Source organism: Vombatus ursinus, unplaced genomic scaffold (genome assembly GCF_900497805.2).
Source record: "Vombatus ursinus unplaced genomic scaffold, bare-nosed wombat genome assembly UNPS02009173.1, whole genome shotgun sequence".
In the NCBI taxonomy this organism is placed as follows: domain Eukaryota; kingdom Metazoa; phylum Chordata; class Mammalia; order Diprotodontia; family Vombatidae; genus Vombatus; species Vombatus ursinus.
This window is the reverse complement of record NW_020948951.1, coordinates 5,151,122-5,173,989: the sequence shown is the minus strand read 5'-3', so window position 1 is coordinate 5,173,989 and position 22,868 is coordinate 5,151,122. Positions and strand designations below refer to the sequence as shown.

General features: G+C 37.0%; 1 protein-coding gene across 6 annotated transcripts in view; it reads left to right on the top strand.

Annotated features, from left to right (window-relative positions):
• LOC114035158 (scaffold attachment factor B1-like) overlaps positions 1 to 22,623 on the top strand; it is a 47,809-nt gene extending 25,186 nt beyond the window's left edge. For 4 of the 6 annotated variants that reach the window (XM_027851173.1, XM_027851169.1, XM_027851172.1 and 1 more), the window contains 6 exons: positions 960 to 1,097; positions 1,623 to 1,665; positions 2,069 to 2,187; positions 5,560 to 5,669; positions 14,713 to 14,779; positions 15,149 to 15,457. In XM_027851173.1, the coding sequence (XP_027706974.1) occupies positions 960 to 1,097; positions 1,623 to 1,665; positions 2,069 to 2,187; positions 5,560 to 5,669; positions 14,713 to 14,779; positions 15,149 to 15,278 (607 nt within the window). In that variant the 3' untranslated portion in view covers positions 15,279 to 15,457. Of the gene's footprint in view, positions 1 to 959; positions 1,098 to 1,622; positions 1,666 to 2,068; positions 2,188 to 5,559; positions 5,670 to 7,249; positions 7,632 to 14,712; positions 14,780 to 15,148; positions 15,458 to 21,820 lie in introns of those variants that run through there. The other 2 variants (XM_027851170.1, XM_027851171.1) reach the window with 2 other exon arrangements.
• The last annotated feature ends 245 nt before the right edge of the window (positions 22,624 to 22,868 follow it).

The window sequence follows — 22,868 nt, the reverse complement described above, 5'->3', positions numbered from 1 at the left end:
CTTAATAATATGAACTTGTGGAGAAGAGCAGTGTGAATCAGTACCACAGATAAAAATCATTTCATTTTGGTTTGGTAACGTGGAGAGTGAGGAGGTTGGGACTTTTAAGTTATGATGCATTAATTATACCCCCACTCTTCAGTCTGTGCCAGAAATTTTGGGTTAGGAGTAGACACCACACCTATGGTTGCATTGCTTTAGAGAACTCCTCGCCACAGAACTCCCTCTACTGACATAGGTTAGCACCTCTCTTTGCAACTTCTTAAGAGTTGCCTAGAGTGTTGAAAGGTCACACAGTCATTATGTGACATAGGCAGATCTTGTACCCAGGTCTTCCTGCCATCTCTGTATCTACTATGTTACACCATATGTAGCAGTTTATAAAAATTATTATTACACAGTTTTATTTCTGTTAAATGAGTCAGCCATATTAGTGTGGTCCTGCCTTTTGTCAATAGTAGTCTAAATGTTAGGTGTTCTTAATGGAACTTCTATAGCATTGTTGCCAAGCAGTTCTTTGCTGCTTAAAGATCCAAACTTCAACTCTAGTATGGTAACATCTTTTCTACTGCTGTGGCATATTGAAATAAAACTTCTCTCGTTATTCTATTGAACAACACTTAATGTTTTGTAAAGATAAAATATGTTCTTATTTAAAGTCCTTTTTAATGTAGATAAAAGCAGTGAGTTAAATCATTAAATTCGAATTGGGGCAAATGTTCTTCTGATAAAAAGAAAATCTTTAAACACATGCAGAAAAGTCTGCTGTCTCAGTAAAATTAATGTATAGTCCATCACTGAATCCATTTAATACTCTAACAAGTAATAATTTGGAGACTTAGTCTCCTCAGCATAACTTAATAGACATTATCAATGAGATTTAGACTGAAAGAAAAGTAGGTTTGTTCTTTTTTTCTCTTATTTCACTAAACTAATAGAAATCTATGCTTTTCCTTTAGGAGGGAAGATTCGTATTGGCCAGAAGGAAAGAGGGCAGCACTGGATGACCGATACCATTCTGAATTTAGCCGCCAAGATCGCTTCCATGATTTTGACCACAGAGATCGTGGCCGGTACCAGGATCATTCAGTGGACAGGTTGGTATATTGCAAACATTGGACTAAGATAAAAATGAAATAATAATTTGCTTTGTCTAGTACATATTTAAGGAAAGCATACAGAAAAAATACACTTCTTAAAGCCAGCTTTTCTTGTTACAGTTGTCGGTATAAATGGATTTACTTGGGAAAATTTAGAAATGATGGAGACCCTTTCCTGTTTCTTTTTTTTTTAGAGGATGTATAGGAATTGGTTCACAAATAAAATAAAATCAACTTGTGCAATATTTGTGGGCTTATAAACAACCATAAATGCTGTAATTTTGGTGTAGATTGTGTTTTACCACCTTCCTTTCATTTTAGATGACAGCATTCATTCTGAAAAAAAAGTATTTACTTCCTATGAATGAGTTTGTCTTGGTTTTTTCAAATCAATAAATTATGGTGACATTTGTATGTGAGAATAATCGTTCTCTTTGTATAGGTCACAAGTGTATAATTTTATTAACAGGAATCATCCATTGCTTAAAATGATATGACAAGTATTACTGCTTTTTCCCTCAGGAGAGAAAGTTCAAGGTCGATGATGGGAGACAGAGATGGACAGGTGAGTTGAATGGAATTTAGTGGAACTCGGACCTTTTTCTTTTTTGCCTCCATTGGGTACTTGGGGGAAAGAATTAGTAAAGGGGTTTTTTGGTAAGAAGGAATATTGTTATTTTTGCCTAGCTTAAAAATTCTTAAGAGTTTTTAAAAATCAGTTTCTCATTCCGTTGATGAAGTGTTTCTACTATCTGCAATTGAATGGGAATTTAATCTAAAGAACCTATAAAATGTTGGTTCACAGAAAGACAATAGCCCCTCTCTGTGAATTTAGAGATAATAAAATATATTATTTTTTAAGTGAGCTAGTAGCATTTAAGGTCATTTTCACTAATAATATTCTTTGCTGTGTAAGTGGTGTATAAATTTGTACTAAAATATCATTTGTTGCCTGTTTAATTTTTAAGCACTATGCAGAACGCCGTGGAGGACCAGATCGCCGTGGACGGGAATCTCGAGATGAGTGGAGCAGTTATGGATCTGAGAAGAGAATGAGCAAAGGAAGAGGGCTGCCTCCTCCACCCAGGTTAGCATAGAAATTAACAAATCATACCTATTTGTTCAATGAATTAATGAGTTCTTGAGGTTCTGTGGAAAAATTTTTTTAAAAATGAGTTAGTCCCACCTGTCCTCCCATTGGAGCTTTCAGTGTAATAGTACTGGCCAATGAAATGAAGAGAAAAAATAGCTGTTTCAGAGAGTTAGGTGGATTGAGAGAAAGTATATCAATGAATGATTAGGTGGATAGATGAATAAAGGAAACAAAGAAAAAGCATGTATCAAATACGTGCTGTGCGCCAAGTACTGGGAGTAGAAATATAAAAGCAAAGACAATTCCTGCGTTCAAGAAACTTACATTCAGAGTGGGGAGCCAGGGCACATAAAAAGGGTATTGGTGGCCAGGAAAGGGTATTTTGGTTCAGAAAGTTGAAGGGTGGTGTATGAAGCCATAGGTAAGTCAACTGACAATTTCCAAAAGTAATTATAGATTAGATTTGATTATGGATCCAGAACTTGAAGGCAGGTAGAGAGGCTTCGTGGCAGCTGGGAAGAAAATGGCCAGGCATAAAATGAAGCATGACTGGAATGAGGCCTAGACGTGATGCAGCCACCATCATTCAGGACAATGAGGCCTCGGGCTAGGGGTTTTGAAAGATGAAAGAGCTAGTTCCTCCTTGGTATGGTTTCTGTTACAAAGAAAGGGAAGAGGCCTGTGTATCCTGAAATGAGAGAAGGGCAAAGGGGCATGAGGGACCTTAAAGCAGCTGGTGAAAAGGTGGCTGGAGAATGGATTGCATGAATGAAGCAAAGCATATATATGAAATAAAGCATGCTCTGAGTGTTCTACTCACAGCTGTCTTCAAACTTTAGCGTATATAGTCTTAGCTATCCACGTTAAAGGAAATATAGGAAGGAGATAGTGTGGCATTTTAACTAGGAGATTATCATTGTTTTATTTTAAGTTTTTTAGAACAGATTTTCCTTGTCACTTATGTTCTAATTAAGTAACAGTGTTAGCTCACAGTTCCATACATAAACATCAGTGGGGTCAGGTCAGGAGTGTGCTGGAACCAGCTCAAAGGGGCCTCTGAAAGCCAATTGTTATATTTTCAGTGTGAATATTTACACCTCACAAGTCTACAGACTACAAATCTGGGCTTGATTTTGTTGCTGTTGTTGATTTTCTGGACTTAAGGAAGTGATGGAGCAATGTTAATGGTGTAGATTAAACTTTAAAATATCTAGAGAATTTTTTGTTTTGTTTTTAAGAACTGAAGCATTTACCAGCACACCTCAGGGCATAAGGAGATGGCTAGGAAATAGACTGGTTTGCAGAAAACAACCTGCCTAGGAGCTGTAAGCTGTTCTGTATCACCTCCACAGATAAATCACCATTGACTGTAGATCAGAAATGGATATGAATATATTAATCCAAATACTGGCTATATGCTTAAAATAAAGTTTTTTCTTTTTTTTTTTTTTGTTTACTACTTTTATTTTTTTCCAGTTACACGTAAACTTTAAATATTGTTTTTTAAAATTTTGAGTTCCAAATTCTTTCTCCTTCCCCCAACTGATGAAGTAAGCAGTTTGATATAGATTATGCTAAGTCATTCACAGTTGATCATCATACAGTATTGCTGTTACTGTGTATAATGTTCTCCTGATTCTGCTTATTTCACTTTGTATCAGTTCATGTAAGTCTTTTCATGTATTTTTGAAAGCATCCTGCTCATCATTTCTTATAGTATAGTAGTATTCCATCACAATTATATACAACAACTTGTTCAGCCATTCCCCAATTAATGGACATTCCTTCAGTTTCCAGTTCTTTGCCACCATAAAAAGAGCTGCTATAAATATTTTTGTACAAATAGTTCTTTTTCCCTTTTTAAAAAATCTTTTTAGGATACAAACCTCATAGTGGTATTGCTGGGTGAAAGGGTATGCACAGTTTTAAAAACTTTTAGGCATGGTTCCAAATTGCTCTCCAGAATGGTTGGATTAGTTCACAACTCCACCAACAGTGCATTAGTGTCCCAATTTTCACACATCCCCTCCAGCATTTGTCATTTTCCTTTTCTGTCATGTTAGCCAATCTGGTAGGTGTGAGGTGGTACCTCAGAGTTATTTGAATTTGCATTTCTCTAATCACTAGTGATTTACAGCATTTTTCACAACTATAGATAGCTTTGATTTCTGTTCATATCCTTTGACCATTTGTCAATTGCTATTCATATTCTTTGACCATTTATCAGTTGGGGAATATCTTGTATTGTTATAAATTTGACTCACATCTCTATGCATTTGAGAAATGAAGTCTTTATCAGAGAAACTTGCTGTAAATAAGTTTTTGCTTCCCTTCTAATCTTGGCTACATTGGTTTTGTTTATGCAAAAACTTCTTAATTTAATGTCATCAAAATTAAATATTTCTCTCTTAATGCTCTCCCTTGTTTGGTTATAAATTTTTCCTTTATCCATAGATCTGACAGGTAAACTATTCCTTGCTCCCCTGATTTTTTATATCACCCTTTATGTCTAAATTACATACCCATTTTGACCTTACTATGGTATATGGTGTGAAATCCCGGGAGTTTTTGTCAAATAATGAGTTCTTGTTCCAAAAGCTTGGATCTTTGCATTTATCAACCACTAGATTACTATGGTCATTTACTACTGAGTATTGTGTACCTGATCTATTCCACTGATCTACCACTCTATTTCTTAGCCAGTATCAGATTGTTTTGATGATGACCTCTTTGTGATCTGGTATGGTTAGGCTACCTTTTTTCACTTTTTTTTTTTTTAATTTTTTTATTGATTTCCTTGATATCCTTGATCTTTGGTTCTGTCATTTTTCTAGCTCTTTAAAATAGTTTTGGTTTTTTTGTTTGTTTTTGGTATTTTGATTAGTATAGCACTGAATAAGTAAATTAATATAGGTAGAATTGTCATTTTATTGTATTGGCTTGGCCTACCGATGAGCAGTCAATGTTTTTCCATTTGTTTAGATCTGACTTTATTTGTGTGAAAAGTATTTTATAGTAGTGTTCATATAGTTCCTGTGTTTGTCTTGGCACATAGAGTCCCAAGTGTTTTATATTGTCTGCAGTTATTTTTAATGAAATTTCTCTTTCTATCTCTTGCTGCTAGGCTTTGTTGGTAAGACATAGAAATGCTGTGAATTTTTATGTGGCTTTCTTTTATATCCTGCAACTTTGCTAAAGTTGTTAATTTTTTCAACTAGTTTTTTAGTTGATTCTCTAAGTATACTATCATATGGGAAAAAATATGTAGGTATCCTTTGGAAAAATAACATATTCTGGTTTTATATGAACCAAATTAAAGGATAGGTTCAACCCCAATTCAGATTTATGTGCCTATTTATTTTTCAGGGGACGAGACTGGGGAGACCATGGTCGAAGACTAGATGACCACCAAGATCGCTCATGGCAAGGAAATGTAGATGGAGGAATGATGGGTCGAGATCATGAGAGATGGCAAGGTAAAAGACTGGCTAGTAGAGACTGTCCCTTTTTATGATTTAGTTTTGTTGCTATTAAGAAGCAGTAATCTACAAGAAAGAGTGGGACATTCATTGGAAAGAGCAAAGAACTGAGAGTCAGGATTTTTGTATCCTAATCTTAGCTCTTCAGCTGACTTGCAGTGCGACCTTGGGCAAGTCACTTCACTCTGGGTCTTAGTTTCACCACTCATAAAATGAAATTTTCTTAATGATCTAGGATGGCAGAGCCAATTCATTGAAAAATTATTTGGGACTTTTAATACTGTGCAAGCTATTTGATGGATTTCTTGTAAAAAGAGTGATTGATAATATGTGATCCCAGCTCCCCTTCATTACTTCAAAACAGCCAGAAATATGTCCAATGAAGCAAAAGAACAAACCTGTCCCCTTTAAAACAAAAAACAAAACCTAAAAAATTAGAAGTCTTTTAGAAGCTCCGTTAAAAAAAAAACCGTGGAAGAAGAACCAAGGGGAAAAACATGTGCTCTCAATGAATTCAAGGCCATGAGAATTGACTGTCTGGCGTAACAGCGGGAGATCTCACTGAAGGAGCAGACACTGAGAAAGAACAGATTCATAATTCACTTTCAGAAAAGGAACAAAGACTCAGAACAAAACAAGATGGCAAAATTGGAAGAGCGCTTGAGGTCTCATCATACTGAGTGAACGTACCTTGTACAGCTTCATCAGATAATTTGAGAATTATTGTTGTTCCATGAAAACACAATAAAACAAAGAGTCTGTACTATTTTAGGAAATCAGAAAATACAATTGCCTAGAAATATTGGAAACCAAGGTCAACGTACAGATACCTAGAATTGGAGAAGACCACACCAGGCTTTGCTCACCAAGAATGTCACCAAGTTTGGAGCTTCAACTTTAAAGAATTTTGTGAGCATCCAAGAGAAAACCCTTCAGTTTCAGATTCAGGAAACCCAGCTAAATCACACAGAACTACTACTCAAAGACAAGAAGCAAAAGACAGTGCTGGAATGTGAAGGACATGGAATCTAAGCATCTCAGTTTACATCTCAAAAGAGTATCACAATATTGAACATGATCTTCTATTTTTTCTTTACTATGGAGAATTTTCAGTAAGATGAAGGAATTTGTGTAATTCTTTCTAAGGAAAACTGATGAGCAGGCATTTGATAATACTAATTAATCAAACAGAAAAAATTCATGTAACAAGACAGACCAAGTGATAACTTAATATTCACATGCTGGAAAGAGGCACTTTTCTTTTAAAAGTCTTGCCTTTTTATTAAGAAAACAATTATGGACATAGCCTATGAAATGGGGTGGGGGAGGGGGGAGTTGCGTGCACAGACAAAGGGTAAGGGGGACAGATCTAGAGAAGTAGAAGGGAAAATTTTTAATTGAAAGATAGTGAAAGATCAACAAAGTAAAATTAAGGAGTGCTGATTTGAACAGAGGGTAAGAAGGGAATATCTGACCCCAGGGAATGAGACTAGAATGTTTCAAGCAAAAAATAAATAAATAAATAAAGGTACTTAATGGTCCTGCCTTTTTTTTTCTTTTTCTTTTTCTTTTTTAAGGATATAGCCAGGAATCTGGGTATAGTGAGGGTCCAAGATTAGACTGTTTGAAGTAAAGCAAGTTGCGGTTACCTGGTGCTGATCTTTAAATTTTATTTTTAAGGTAATTTGATGATGGGAAAATAACTTTTTATGTTAATGGGCCAAAGTCATCCTTAACACAGAAAAAAATTACAGAATTGATTAGAAAACAGAACTCAAAAATTTATATGTATACACAAGGAAAACATTTAAAACAAAGTTAAGACAGGGGACTGAAATATATTATCGTATGCTTGTGATTACAGATAAGAAAAAATCACAGTCATGGTTGCAGATAAATCAATAATAAAAATAATTTCTAGAAACAAATTGGAAAACTGCATTATGTATAACAGTAAAAGGACCAGATGTGTAAATGACACAAATTTTATTAAATTTTACTTTCAAATAAACATTTTCATCCTATCTCTATTTTCTTTGCCTTGTGTATTAAAAAATATTATCAATTGATGTAGTTTGGTCCTTCAGGGTATTCTTAAATTCCTGCCCTTCTAGTGTTAATGAAATAGTCTGTATTACCTATATATACACCAACTGGCACAACTTTTAATTACATAAAAGAAATGCCAACTGAAGTGTGAAAAGACTTTGAACAAAATAGTCATTTTAGATGACTATTACATTTGCTTTTCGTAACTTGTTAAATCTAATATAAACAAGAAAAACATTCTCAATATGAACATAATTGTGAAAGTTATGACAGTTTTTGAATGATAGTTTTTCAGCATCACATGGTACCTTTGCAGAAATTGGTCATTTGCTAAGGCACAAAGAACCTAAAAATGAATGGATAAAGGGAGAAAAATAGTAAGCATATATTTTACAGACCATAGTACAATAAAAATTATAGTCTCCATAGGAACAATATTAAGATTCAAATTGAGCGTAATTAACAGTCCTAAATAATGAGCATGTCAAAGAACAAATCATGTAGAAGCAATAATTATGTTTAAAAATGGGTGTGGCACTTTGCCTTAATTTATGGGATGAGACTAAAGAAAGCTCCTTCCCGTAAAGGGAAACCTATATATCTGAACACATTATTAAAAGCAAGAATTAACAAATTGACCATGTGATTTTAAAAACTAAAATATCACCATGTTGATAACCCTAAAAAGAAGAAATGTTGAACATTTAAAGCAAAACTGATAAAGCTGGTTTTTAAAGACTAACAAGGTGAGCATGATTGCCAAAACCAAAAATAAAAATAGAGATTTCATAACAAAGAGGACAGAAAGAAAATTATCAGAAACTTCAATACATAACCGTATTCCCACAAAATTAGAACTGAAGTAGAATAAATATCTACAAAATCATAAAACACCCGAATTATTTTTTCCACCAATTAATAGTATTTTATTTTTCCCATTACATGTAAAGGCAATTTTTAATATTCTTTTTTTTTTTAACAAAATTTTGAGTTCCAAATTTTTTCTCTTCCCCCCTCCCTAAGACAGTAAGTAATTTGATATAGGTTATATATGTGCAATCATGTAAAACTTCATTCCATGTTAGTCACATTGTGAAAGAAGAAATAATTTGTAAAAAAAAATTTACAGTTTGCAAAAGGAAAAAAAACATGAAAAAAATAAAGTGAAAATAGTATGCTTCAATCTGCCAAATTGTTTTTAATGGTGAGTCTGTATGATTCAATCTTAGGGGGAAAAAATTTATCAAGCCATAAATGAACTCCAAAGAAAAAAAGTGACTGAACTGGAGTTATATGCAAGTGTTTTATTTCTATCACAAATCCTGTGTAAAGATCATTTAATACCTGTGCTGCATAAACTCTTCTCAAAAATAGGGAAAGAAAGCATTCCACCAAAGCCCTTCTATCAGACAAATATCAGAAAGAAATAAAATCACCAGTGGTGCCAAAATAACCAAAAAAATGCATGGATATATAAATAAATGCAGGAAATGCCTTCCACATTTGTCCTTCAATTTTTAGGCAATGTAGTATAGTAGAAAGAGTGCTGGATTTGTAGCCAGAGAATCCAAGCTCAAATCTTAGGCCAGTTATTTAACCTCTTTGGGCTTACTTTCATTGCATAAAATCAGAAGATTGAACTCAAAGGCTCCTGAATTTACTTTCAGCTCTCAGCATATGCTCCTTTGAGCCTATGATACACTCCTGTTTAAAATACAATATGTGTGTGTGTAGGCTTAGAATGACCGATCCTTTTTGTACTTTGAAAAAACATCTTTATTGATCTTCTATTTTATATCACCTTCATTTCCAAAATACATTTTTCCTCTTCCCTCCCCAGAAAACCATCCCCTGTGAGAAAGAGTGGAAAAAGAAGAAAAGGCATTTGGTCAAAACAAACCTATATATCAGCTGACTCTGACCGTATACAATTTCTCATATTTAGAGAGGCTCCTTCCTTTGCAAAGGTCTGGAGGTAGCATTTTTCTTTAGGGCCTACCTTTGTTCAATATAGTTACACAGTTTTCTGTTCGTATCTTGTTGTTTGAAAGAATCAATCCTTATCAAAAACATATGTCCAAAAGCAAGAACTAGCATTGCTCATGATGGAAAAATGCTGGAACCATTCCTGTAAGATCAAAGATAAAGCAAAAAGGCATACTACCTCCACTATTTCATATACCACTAAAAATGTTAGCTATGGCAGTAAACCAAGAGAATAGGCAAGCCCTGGCAAAGGGAAGTAAAATTTCCTTAGTTGTAAATTTGTTCTACTTAGAAAATTCTAGAGGATCAATGAAGGAACTGATCAAGACAATTGCTTCAGAAAAGCAGCAGGATGCAAATCATCAGTATTTATGTTACTAACCAAAATCAAGAGGAAAAGATAAAGAAGAATTATGTTTGCAAGAATACAAAATATCTGGGACCTAACCTACCAAGAAGCAAACAAGACTTAGATAATTACATCTGCCTATAGGTTAGGGCTTCACTGTTCTGATTTCATTGATGTAGGTTCTCCATTAACAAGCCTAGATCAAAGTCCATATATTTAACTTTTGAACTAAATCTCAAGAAAGTTGTTTGAAGTTGAGAAAGATTAAGTGGCCCATATGGTCTCTTAACCAGAAAGGGTCCAGGCAAGACTTTCAACCAGATCTTCCTTAGTCCATTTAGTCAAGATACAGTATTCTATCCACTGTGCACATTACTCTTTAGCCAGGGGACACCATAGAAATAGGCAAAACAAGGACAGAGTTTATCAAGAAAACTGGTTAGCAAGAATGTCAAGGAAAATTGTTTTGTTTTGTTTTCTTTTTTTTTCCAGGAGGAATGAGTTGGGGTCTTGTATCATTAGATCTCAAATTATATTCCATAGCAGTAAATATCAAATCATTGGAATAAATTAGCCAGGCAAAAGCTCAGAGTAAATTTGGATAGCTGTCTAGTGTTTAAAAAAAAAACAACAAAACAACATGAGAACAGAAACTCCTGGAAAAGGAAGGTGTGGTTCAATAAGAATTTTTTGGAAAGCCATTTGGTATGAAATAGATTTGTGCTATTATTTTATGCCACAATAAATTCCAAATGGATAAGTGATTTAAATATTTTTAAAACTAGGCCATGAAAATTTTAACAATTTGAAAGTCATAACTAAACTCAAAGTGGACTTATTTTTATTATAAAAATTAAAAGTTGTTTGTATGTAGCTACGAATTAACAGAAAGTTAGATATTAGAAAAAAAATTGTATCAGACATCACTGATATAAGTCAGTCATCCAAAATCTGTCATCAGTTGACATGAATCTGCATAATTCTAAGCTATACCCCAAAAGGTAAATGGTCAAAAGATGGGAACAGGTCTCAAAAGGAAAATGTAAACTGAACAATTCCAAAAATAGTTCAGATTAGTAATAATTAGGGTAATACAAATTAAAACAACTCTTGACATATCACCTATATTTTTCAAAATGAAAAAGATACAAACAAGGAAGAAATTCATTTTTGGAGAAGCTTTGGGAAACATCAATTCCCTCCAGCTAGAGCTATGTTAAGCAGTTTGGAAATGTGTGAGAAAAATTGCCACATTATTTATAAATTAGAAGTCCTAATTAAAGCAAATTTGAAGAGGTATGACCTAAATTTACTAGAATGAGGCCTAGGACTGGAATATAAGGGGTCTTGAAGGGCATACTTTGTTCAAAAGAAACAGGCTAGGTAAACCAGGACTGCTGAGAAAGAGCATTATAATTTAAGACCCTTTCATGGTCAGATAGCCAAGAATAATATCAAGAGAAGCATCACATAGAACATTTGAGAAAGGTCAGTGAAGACAGAAACAAGTGCTACTGCCGTCGAGACTAGATCACAGACCAAATGGACAGAAAGAAAATAGAGAAGAACTCAAGAAATAAACATCTGGCAGGGAGGTATGATATAGTAGTAATGGGAGACTTCAGTTACACATCTGCTAGAGCACACTCTACCTAAAGCAGAACATCTAGTGATTTCATGACTTTATGACTGCTTCAAAAGATTGAAAGAGCTATGAACAATTCCATTCTACAACTGATTATTATCACCAAGGAGGAACTGAGCACTGGGGTGGAAATGATGGGAACCTGGAGGAAGTGACCACTGCATCTTAGAAATTTGTCTTACAGAAGGAGAAGAAAGCTGGGCACACTATACATGTGCTCCCATTATTATCATCATTATTATTATTATTATTAAAGGAGATGGTTAGTGTTCATATGGAAGTAATATAGTGATCATAAAGAGCCAGCACGACTTTATCAAGAATGGGTCATGCCAGAAAAAACTCATTTTCTTTCTTGCCAGGGCATAACCCAGTACATGAAGGGAATGCTTATAAGTAAATCTAGATTGGCAAAGTCTTTGATATTATTCTTAAGGGGAAAGATGGAGAAATACAGGGTTAGGCAATAATTCAGTCTGGTGGTTTCTGTATCATTTAAATGACCAGACCAAAATAGGAGCAAGTCTCTATAGTAGAATAGCTCAGATACCTGCTTGATTTTATGCTGTTACAATTTTTTTTTTTTGGTCCATGATTTTTTTTTTTTTAAGGCAATTGGGGTTAAGTGACTTGCCCAGGGTCACACAGCCGTGATTTTGATAAAGACACAAATCACATTTGCACATGACTCAAAGGTAATGATAGCACATTGTCAGGATTCAAAAAGACCTAGAAAAATTTAATTGAAAAAGTTGAAATTTAGAAAGGAAAAACTTTAAATCCATTGCACTTGGCTTTACAAGGACAATATGGAGTAGACATGGCTAGACAGCAGTTCATCTAAAAGATTTTGTAGTTTTAGTGGAATGCAAGTGATGGGTCAACAAGGTGATCTGGCAGCCAAGAGAGGCAATGCATATGTCAGGCTACATTAAGAGAAACCTGGTGTTTAAAATTAGGGAGGTCCCCGTGCACTCTGCCTTGGTCAGATCATACGTGGATATCTGTGTTCAGTTCTGAGCCCTTAAGGAAGACACTGATAAACTCTCCTGGAGAGTGTCCAGAGGAGAGCAACAAGGATGATGAAAGGACTTGAGTTCATGTCACATGAGGATCAGTAAAGGAACTGGGGATCTATGTTCAGCGTGGAGGAAAAACTGATGATCTGGTGGACATGATAGCTGTCTTCAAGTATTTGAAGAACTGTCATGGGAGAAGGGTCAGACTTGTTCTGCTTGGCCCTAGAGTACAAAACCCAGAGCTATGGTAGAAGTTGCAAAAGGGAAAATGGGCTTGATGTTTACATCAAGGAAAAACTCCGTGATAGAGCTATCCAGAAATGAAATGTGCTGCCTTGGGAGGTAGTAGTTTTTCCTTCACTTCCCCTTCATCAGGTAAAGACTGGATGATCATTTCTCAGTTACGGTGTGGAAAAGATTGTTCAGAATGGTTTGGATGAGGTAGCCTTTAAAATCCCTGCTAATGGATGTCAGTGACAGAAATAAATGACCCATAGTATTAGTTGTAATAAAAAACTGGGAACAAACTGTGCACCTGATTATTGGAGAATAGTTGAACAAATTGTGGTGTGTGGATGTAATAAAATATTTTTGTAGCATAGGAATGGCAAATACGAAGAATTCAGAGATCCTTGAGTCTTATTGAATGCTGTGTGAAGAATGCAGTCATAAAAACAAGAGACACAAAGACTACAACAATATGTGATTGTAGATACAGAGCAGGAAAGGATTTAGTGGTCACCTGATCAACCCCTTCATTTTACAGATGAGATGTAGAGAAGTTGTTATTGCCTGATGTCACACAGGAAGTGACAGAACTGGAATTTGAATCTTGGCCCTCAGACTCTAAATCTAGCCTTCCATATATCTTGCGTAAAAACACAAAAGACATCAAGGTTCCTTGCATATTAGGGAAGGTTGGTTCCAAATGATTGAAGGGAAAAGCACACAAACTTTTTATTAGCAACTGGTAAAACTACCCACAAAAATGAAAGGCAATATACTCCCAGTTACTATCACTGAGGCAATTGTGTATGGCTTTCTATAAGAAAGTGCTGGGGTGGGGGTGAAGGTTATTTATTAGAAAATATATCAATAAAAATAAAAGCATAGTGTCCACAGTGAAGGAAGCAGTGGTAGCCATGTCCTCTTCCACATGGTTCAAGGGGGCCACACTTGAGGCAGGACATTAGCAAATTGGAATGCATTCGAAGGAAGGCAACCAGATTATGGAGGGACCTAGAAACCATGAAATGCAGATTGTTTGAAGGAGCTGGGGATGATGCACTCAGAGAGAGAACCTGTAGGGAAGGTGAACAAATACCATGGCTGTATTCAAGTATTTAAACGCCTGTCATGGCAAAGAGCAATTAGATTTGTTCTGTATGGTCCCAGAGAGTAGATCTAGGAGCAATGGGTGAGAATTGCGGAGAGATGGATATCACGTCAATTAATATAAGGAAAAACCTAGTAAACGAGTTCTAAGATAAAATGGACTGCTTTGACAAAGAGCAGACCTGTGGAAGCAGCGGTTGGATAACCATTTGTTCTTGGGGGTGTTGTAGAGAAGATTCCTGTTTAAATACAGATTCTCTGTGAGGTCATTTTCAGAATCTCTGTAATACTGTATCCTTTACACTTCTGAAATTGTTCTAGACATTAAAAGTCCTCTACAGGCCTGGATCTGTACATAACAAGTATAGACACCAAACAGGATCTGCCTTTTGAAAGATGAAAAAGTTAGAAATGAGAGAAAGCAAGAGACAGTGCGCCTACATCAGTCACTGCCAGTGGGCCATAGTGGGCAGTATCTTACGCAGTCATTGTTACGTATGTTAGTAATAGTAGTGCAGTAAGCATCTAGCCAGACCCCACTCATTAATCTATCTAGATTTTCATTTAGTGGGAAGTAAGATGAGGAAGGGCTATACCAAAGCACTACAGTTTCTGGAGAATTTTCTCCAGATGTTTGAAAACTGTCTTGTCTTTTAGGTGGTGAGAGAAGAATGTCTGGTCACTCTGGACCAGGCCATGTGATGAATCGAGGAGGGATGTCGGGGTAAGAAGTTTCGTCGAGGATAGTTGATTTTCTTTTTCTTCACGCTTCCCTTCCTCTTCCTTTTATAACAGCCTCTTTTTTGCATGTTTGTTTAACTTGCTGATTTGAAGGTTTCAAAACAAAATGAAATCTTTCCAAGTAATAACCTTTGTTACCTAAAGCCATGTGTGATCGATCAGTCATATGTTGTTCCCTATAAAGCAATCTCATGGTTCTATCATCTGATGCATCTGATCAAGAGAGGGAAGGCAATAGATAAGAGTTGATGGTTGTGAATCATACTGAACAGCCCTCCTTGAAAATGTACAGGTAGCGGCCTACAGGGGTGGGAGAGAATCTTGGGGACAAAAAGTTTGAATTTGTTCCTAGGCGTGGCAGCTTTGCAGGTAGAAATTCCCGGGGCCATGTGATGCAGCGTGGTGGAATGCAAGGTGGAGAATTTGGAGAACAGGACAGAGGGAACAGACCTAATGACACCCGCTTTACTCGCCGCTACTGATTATTTTAAAATCTATGTTAATGTCATATAGCAACAGTGATGCATTCTGTTTGCCAGGGCAACCTTGAACTGTGTAATATTTTTTTTATCTGCTCCCATATTGTAGCTCGATACAATGTGAATTTTATTTGTTCTGAGGTTTTTTCTTTTGTAATAAACGTGTTCCTGTTCACACACCATTTAAAATGTTCTTTCTTTCTGCCTCAACAAGTAAAAGAGTAACAATTATAGAAACAATGCTAGAGCTATTATCTCTAAATTAAGACAATAAAGCCAATCAAAAGTTTTATCAGACGGGTTCTCCAAAAGCTTTATAGAGAATTTACTCCCTCAGCCTACCTGCTTGTACCTATCCTAGATCTCAAAGCCTAAATCTTTACAATATTTCTTCTTTCTTTTGGGGTATATTTTACATTATGGATACATTGGCTGCCAACAGTCTCTACTTGTCTGTATTGGTGCTTACATTAAAGAGTGATGTAGTTCCTCAAAACGTGAGAAGCTAAGTTGGAAGTCCTTCTGTCTCTCTTCTCACATTGTTCCCTCTACATGAAATTCCTTTTTCCTTCTCCCCCATTTCTGCCTGCTTGCTGTCTTAATTTCTGCCCAACTTCAAGGCCTAGTTCAAACGCCATCTCCACAAATATAGTCCATTTCAAAAAAGAATCTCCACCACAACATAATTTGTACATCTAATCACTTTGATAGTCTAATGATTTGTATTATCGTATGCCAGCTGACATCTAAGACATCAAGGATACCTATCTGCAGAAAAGGATGTGAAACAATTTTGTAGCAATATAGCACACAGAGCTTTAACCTTGGAATCAGGACCTGTGTGCAAATTCTGCCTCTAATGTTTACTGTCTTCAAGTCATTTAATCTATTTCCTATTTCCTGGGCCTATGTCCTTATCAGGAAAATGAGAGGATTGAATCATATAGCTGCTGAGGAAAAACCATAGGCCGGCCTCCTGGTTGTTGAATCGAAATTTCTTAGATAGGTATCATAGAATAAGAAGGCACCAAGGGGTGCCATTTGCATTTGCATTGGGAAAGGAAATTTTCCATGCTGATGAAATGGACATACTGAAAATACCTCAACAGCTTGAGAGTTGGAGGGAGCCTCCTGCATTAACCTGTAGGAACACGAGTCACCTCTCCCATATGCCCGACAGGTGGCCAGTTAGGCTTTGCTTACAGAGCTATAGTGAGGAAAAGCCTGACACCTCAAGTTGCCTGTTCTACTTTTGCATAGCTCTAAAATTATTAGAAAGTTCTTTGTTGCATTAAGCTGAAATTTGCCTCCTTGCAATAATTGATTATTAATTTAAAACTAGGAGAGACTTTGGAGGTCTCCAGCCCAATAGGATCCTCAAACTATGGAGTTGGTGCTCATCACTGTGCCAGGTTGCCATGGTTCCTATTTCTGCCCTTTGGACCCAAAGCACAGAAAGTCTGATTCTCCCGTTGAGCATAACAACGCTTCAAATAACAGAAAACAATCATTAACTGGATCTTGCTAGTTGGTAAATAGTCCATTTCTTAAAACAATTCTCATGGCATGAGAGAGAATATGTGGAAGAGGTAATGCTAGACTTGTAGTCGGGAAGATCTAAGTTCAATTCCTACCTCTGATAAGTATTATCTGTGTAAGCATAAGCAAGCAACCTAACCTGAGCCTCTAGCTTCTTCATCTGTAAAATGAGGACAATTCATTTTTAGAAAACATTAAATGCCTACTAGATTAGGCATTGTGCTAGGGATGCAGGTGCAAAAATGAAACATCCCTCAATGATAAGTCAATACAGGACATATACAAAATCAATACAAGGTCATTGCTGTTGGAAGGTGGGATACTAACAACTGAGGGAACTAGGAAAAACCCGTTGGATGTGGCACTTCAACTGAGTCTTGAGGGGAGCCAAGAGTCCCAAGAAGTAGATGCATTCCAGACATGGGCAAACATCCCATGCAAAATTTTGGAAGTGAGAGAGATCATCTGTATGTGGAGCAACAGGTAGGGCAGTTTGGCCATAGTGGTGAGTTGAAGAGGAGAGTGGTGTGTCATTGGTTCTCAAGTGTCAAACAGGGTTTATATCTTACCGTAAGTGTAATGGGAAGCCACTGAAACTTTTTATGAAAGAGGGGAGTGATATTGTCAGAGCTGCATTTTAGGGTTATTATTTGGCATCTGTATGGAAGAGAAATTGGCAAGGAAAGACTGGGTGCCAGGAAACCAAGAGCACAGTGCAATGGTCCAGGTGGTGAGACCCTGAACTGAGACAGATGTGGTCAAAATAAAGAGGAGATGGTGGTTGAGGAGGTGGAATTGAAAAGATTTGGCAAATGTTTGAATTGGGGATAAGGGTGGGAGAAAGGGATTGATGTGGTGAAGAGTTGAGGATAATTCCCAAGTTGCATAGTTTTGTGACCACAGGATTGGTGGTGTCTTCAACAGGAGGGGTGGGTTGAGATGATTAGATTATGAATGCTCTTCCTAAAATGTGGTACTCAGAACTACCACAAAATACTCCATATGGGGTCTAACCAGAGAAGATTATAGCAAGAAATATCACCTCCCCAAACCTAGATATTATGCTTCTTAATATAGCCTAAGATGGTGCTTGGACCTGGTATTATTAAAGTGCAAGTCTGTCCTTTACTGTAAATGTGGGTGAGTCAGTCACAAAGTCTCCCAACTGGTTTTTTTCACAGTGATTTGGTACATGGATCTCCACCAAGGAGGAGCCAAGATGCTCCTACCAGCAGTTTCTTTCAACCTGACAGCCTCTAACAATCCCTGTCCAAGTTGTTTCAGGGCCACTTTCCACAATCAACTGTGTGCTGATGTTCCCAGCTATTAGTGTGGATTATTATTTGAGAGTTACCCATATCTAAGCAGACAGGAGAGGCATTAGGGGAAGTATTCTGGGAAGGAAGAAAAGATTTGAAGAAACTTTTTGGAAAAAAAAATTTGAAGTCTAAAATGTCTTTCTTTTGAGGACTCTGTTCCCTTTGCTGTGAATATTATGAAGCCTAGCTTCCAATTTCGCCCCATATCAAGTTTCAACAGCAAAAAAAAGTTTGTCAAATGTCCCTGTGTAGGAAATCTGAGCTATTTTAATAACTGGGCAGTTATTTCACAAAATAAATGTACTGTTCAAAATCTGTAAATAAAGTTATAAAATTATTTAATTTACATAGAAAGGCATTAGGGGGACTTACTACATTTATATATTTATATAGTAATACATTAGGAGGACTTATATAAAGAAATAGTATGAAACAAATTTAGGAAAGTAGGAAGGCATCATGGTGCAGTAGAAAAAAAGCTGTATTTGGATTCAGAAAACCTGGTTTTGAATCTGGGCGTTTCCACTTACTACTTTTGTAACCTTAGGTAAGTCATTTCAGCCTTCTAGGCCTCAGTTCACCTGCAGGGGTGGGAAAGTTGAACTATATGACCTGTAAGACCCTTCTAACTATATATCTGTGGTCCATTAAATATATATGTGTGTGTGTGTGTGTGTGTGTACATATATATATATATATATATATATATTTGATTAACATCACACTGTCAATTCCTATTGGGTTTACAGTCTGCTAAAACCCGCACATCTCTCATAAAATGAGTATCCAGCCATACTTCCCTGTTTTGCATTTGAGTTAGTGGCAAAGTCCAGTTTAGGGCTCAGATGGAGTGTCCAACCTCCTCACTTTACAGATGGGGATATCAAAACCCAAAGAAATTGAGTCATTTGTCCAAGGTCATACATACAGGTAAGTGACAGATGAATACACAATCTTACCAATGTGGGGCACATCCACTATCATTGAGCACAACGTTTCCAGGCCTTTTTATCTTATATAATTCTTGTCCAAGTCTGGAATCCTCCATAGAGGAGCTTTCCAGTGTGCTGCAGGTCTCCCCCTGCATATTCTGATAACTGATATTTCATAGATAGTAGTGCAATACTCAGGCTGTCCCTTGGCTTGTCTTCTTTTCAGAGAGAGAGAGAGATTAGATAGTGGTACCTGTAAAGATATCACTAATCTGTGTGTGTATGTAATATGTATACATATATACACATACATACACACACATATATATGTATTACTTTGATGATGCCTAACAGTTTCTGGGTAATTTAATCATTAATAAGGTCAGCAGGTTATTAATAAAAGGATGGTCATTTGAACTTCTGTCTTAGACCAAAGACAAGCTTGGTGGAGGGGCTTACAGTTATCCTTAGCTGTTCAATGAGGGACTGAAAGTGGCCTTGGGCAGAGAAATTATCTCTACTCAGACCACCCAAGACTTTGGCTATTTAGACACAAGGATCTGTCTCCACCCAAGTTTGAGTAGAACATGAAGGGCTTCCCCACCCTAGATTAAGTTTGTTGCAAGGTTGAGTGGGGTCTGACCAACAGGAGAAGTTAAGGCAAATCTCATTATCAGTAATGTCCTTCAAGAAAACAACTTTTTAAAGTGAATTTAGAAAAAGGGAACACTTCTGAATCTCCCCAAGATATTGGTTATTAATGATAATTTCTCTCAATATTTATGTCTTCATGTATTTGGAAAGCTGTCATAAGGAAAAGGAATTAGTCTTGATCCACTTAGACCTCAGAAGACAGTACTAGGAATAATAGGGGGGAAGTTACAGAAAGGCAAATTGAGGTTAAATGAAAGGGAAAACTTCCTAATGATCACAACCATCCAAAAAGAAATGGACTGCCTTGGAAGGTAACATAGACCTCACTCTTCCCCCATCTTGCTTTGTTTACCCAGCACTGACTCTGTGGTTTGACATGTGGCTTAGAGGAAAGAACACCCAACTTTGAGTTGGGAGAGATACAAGTACCTTCCTTGAGGATTGTGACCATGAGCAAATCACTTGAGGTCTCTGAGACACAACTTCTTCATTTGTGAAGTGGGAAAAATAATTACAAATAAATAATTACAAATAAACATACTTCACAGGGTTGTTCACAGGAGGACCTGATGAGACATGCTAACAATTTTCAGCTCTTTAAAAGTTTTCTATAAATGTCAGCTAATAATGTTTGACATTTGAATGTCTCACCCTAGATCCCTGCCCTAGACTACTTTGCCCCTGTGACCCTCTACCATTCCTAAACTATAAAAACCTTGTCCTTGGGTGACCCTCCACCATCTAACTTCTGTGCTCCTGTTCCATAAATTACTATCACTAGAGAAAGATCACAAAATTTTACTTTCTTCCAATGTAAATATATGGAATCCTGTAAATGTAAGGGCTCTCAGCTGGCTCCTTTCTGCTTTCCACAATCCTCCTCCACTTGTATCATACTCATTGTCTTGTTCCCATTTAAGGGCCATAAGCATTTATTAAGCACCAGACTCTGTTCTAAATGCTTTACAACAATTACCTCATTTAATCTTAGTAGCCTTCTCTTCTATAACCATGAAATGCACCTCAAACCCCACATCTTTGGCAGGTATGGGGAACCCGTGGCCTCAAGGCCGTAAGAATTTGTTCTGTGAACTTTGGATTCAGCCAAAGGGCTGCATTTGAGGCTCTAGAAGGCCACATGGGGCCTCTAGGCCAGAAGTTCCCCTGTCCCAATAGACTCTTCCACTGAGAAGATTGAGGCAATCCAACATAAACTTCCTCAATCCTCCTCTTCCACCCCTCAGACTTCAGCATTAGCATTTTTTCTACTTCCTCCCTAGCTACTATCTCCTCAATCCCTTCCAATTAACCTTCTGCCCCAACCACTGCCTGCCTTCTCTAAAGTTATCAATGACCCCTCTACTTACAAAATCCAATGACCTTTTGTTTTTCCATTCTATATCCTCTTTGACCTTGGCAGTTTGGGGCACTTTTGTGAAGTAATATTTTAAAGTCGAAGGACTGAGTTACACCCAGTTCAAGTTAGCAAGAATTTATTAAGTACTATGTGCCAGGTACCAGGCTAAACTCTGAAGCTAAAAGAAAAGCAAAAATAATCCTTGCCCTCACATTCTAATGGGGGAGGCAGCATGCACTGACTACTTTAGGACCATGGGTAAGTTAAAAAAAAAAACCTGTTCAGGCCTTCATTTCCTCTTTTTCTTTTTTTTTGAGGCAATCAGCGTTAAATGACTTGACCAGGATCACACACAGCTAGTAAGTGTCTGAGGCTGGATTTGAACTCAGGTCCTCCTGACTCTAGGGCCCCTACTCTATCCATTGCACCACCTGTTGGCCCCTAGGCCTTCCTTTCCTCATCTATAAAACGAGCACATTAGGACTAGACTCAGATTCCCTCCAGCTTCAAACCTATGATCCTCTGATCAATGAGTGTACTGTTATCAAGTGTAAAATTTAAAAATTTATTTTAATTCTATTTTGCTAAGACTTAACCAAGCTACATTTAGTATTCCATCTCCCAGTTCCTAACTTTTGTAAACTTCACTGACCACCCACATTCCAGAGAGACTTGCGTAAAGGTCAAGTTTTTGCCTTGTAATTACCTCCAGCTTTGTAACCCCACCCATCATTTACTTTGCAGAGAAACCTGATTTACCTAACTCCCATCACGGGAAGGTCTATGGAGCCATTGTGCCGACCTCATTGTTATTTGCCTGGGAAACCTGGACAGGCTACCAGAACCTGGCCAGGAAATTGAATCGCTTCCATTGGAATTGCCTTAGGAAGATTTTGAAGATTATGGTACCAGACACAGAAGTCCTTTCTTGAGCTGAACTACCAAGCATTCAAACTCTACTTCAGAGAGCGAAACTCCAATGGGCTGGCCACCCCAAAGACTTTTTACAGAAAACTATCACAAGACAAGCACTTGCACAGAGGTCAGAAGAAGTGAGACAAGGACACTCTCAAGGTCTCTCTGAAGAACTTTAGTACAGGTTGTGAGACTTTGGAGATGCTGGCACAAAACTGTCCAGCATGGCATGCCCAGATCAAAGAAGGCAAAGCAGAATCACACTAGCACAAGAGAAACGCAAGATGCACAAATCTAAAGACATCATATTGGACTCATCGGCCACCTTGACCTCAACATTGTGATGTCATTGGTTCTCTGTGAGTATGAAGGATGAACAACTCCCATCACTTGAGAACCTTTCTTATGATTCCAATCACATGTCTTGGCTGAGATTAAGGGAGTTTCAGAAGGGGAGGTCCAAATGATGTAATCTCAATTCTGACTATGTTGATAGCCAGTCAGAAGAAGACATATCTATGTTGCTAGAGATTGTGCTGTGTCATCTTGCTATAAGACCTTGTCAGCCCTCACTCATGTCCTTGGTCATCGAAAGAGGCCATCAACCCAATTTGTTGGTTACTGCTAACCTAATCAATAAATTGATCATGTTCAGAACTTTGTCTCTCAGTTTACCTTAATTTTCAAATGTAACACAAGTTTGAGCTCAGTCTGCTCTGATGAGCCTGATACCAGTTATTTATTGACCCAGATCACCAGATAGTGAGCTCCTCCCCGAAGGCAGTCAGTTAACAAGCATTTAGTAAGTACTTGCTATATGCCAGGCTAGGTTTACAAAGGAAGGCAAAAAACAGTTCCTTCTCTCTAAAGAGCTCAC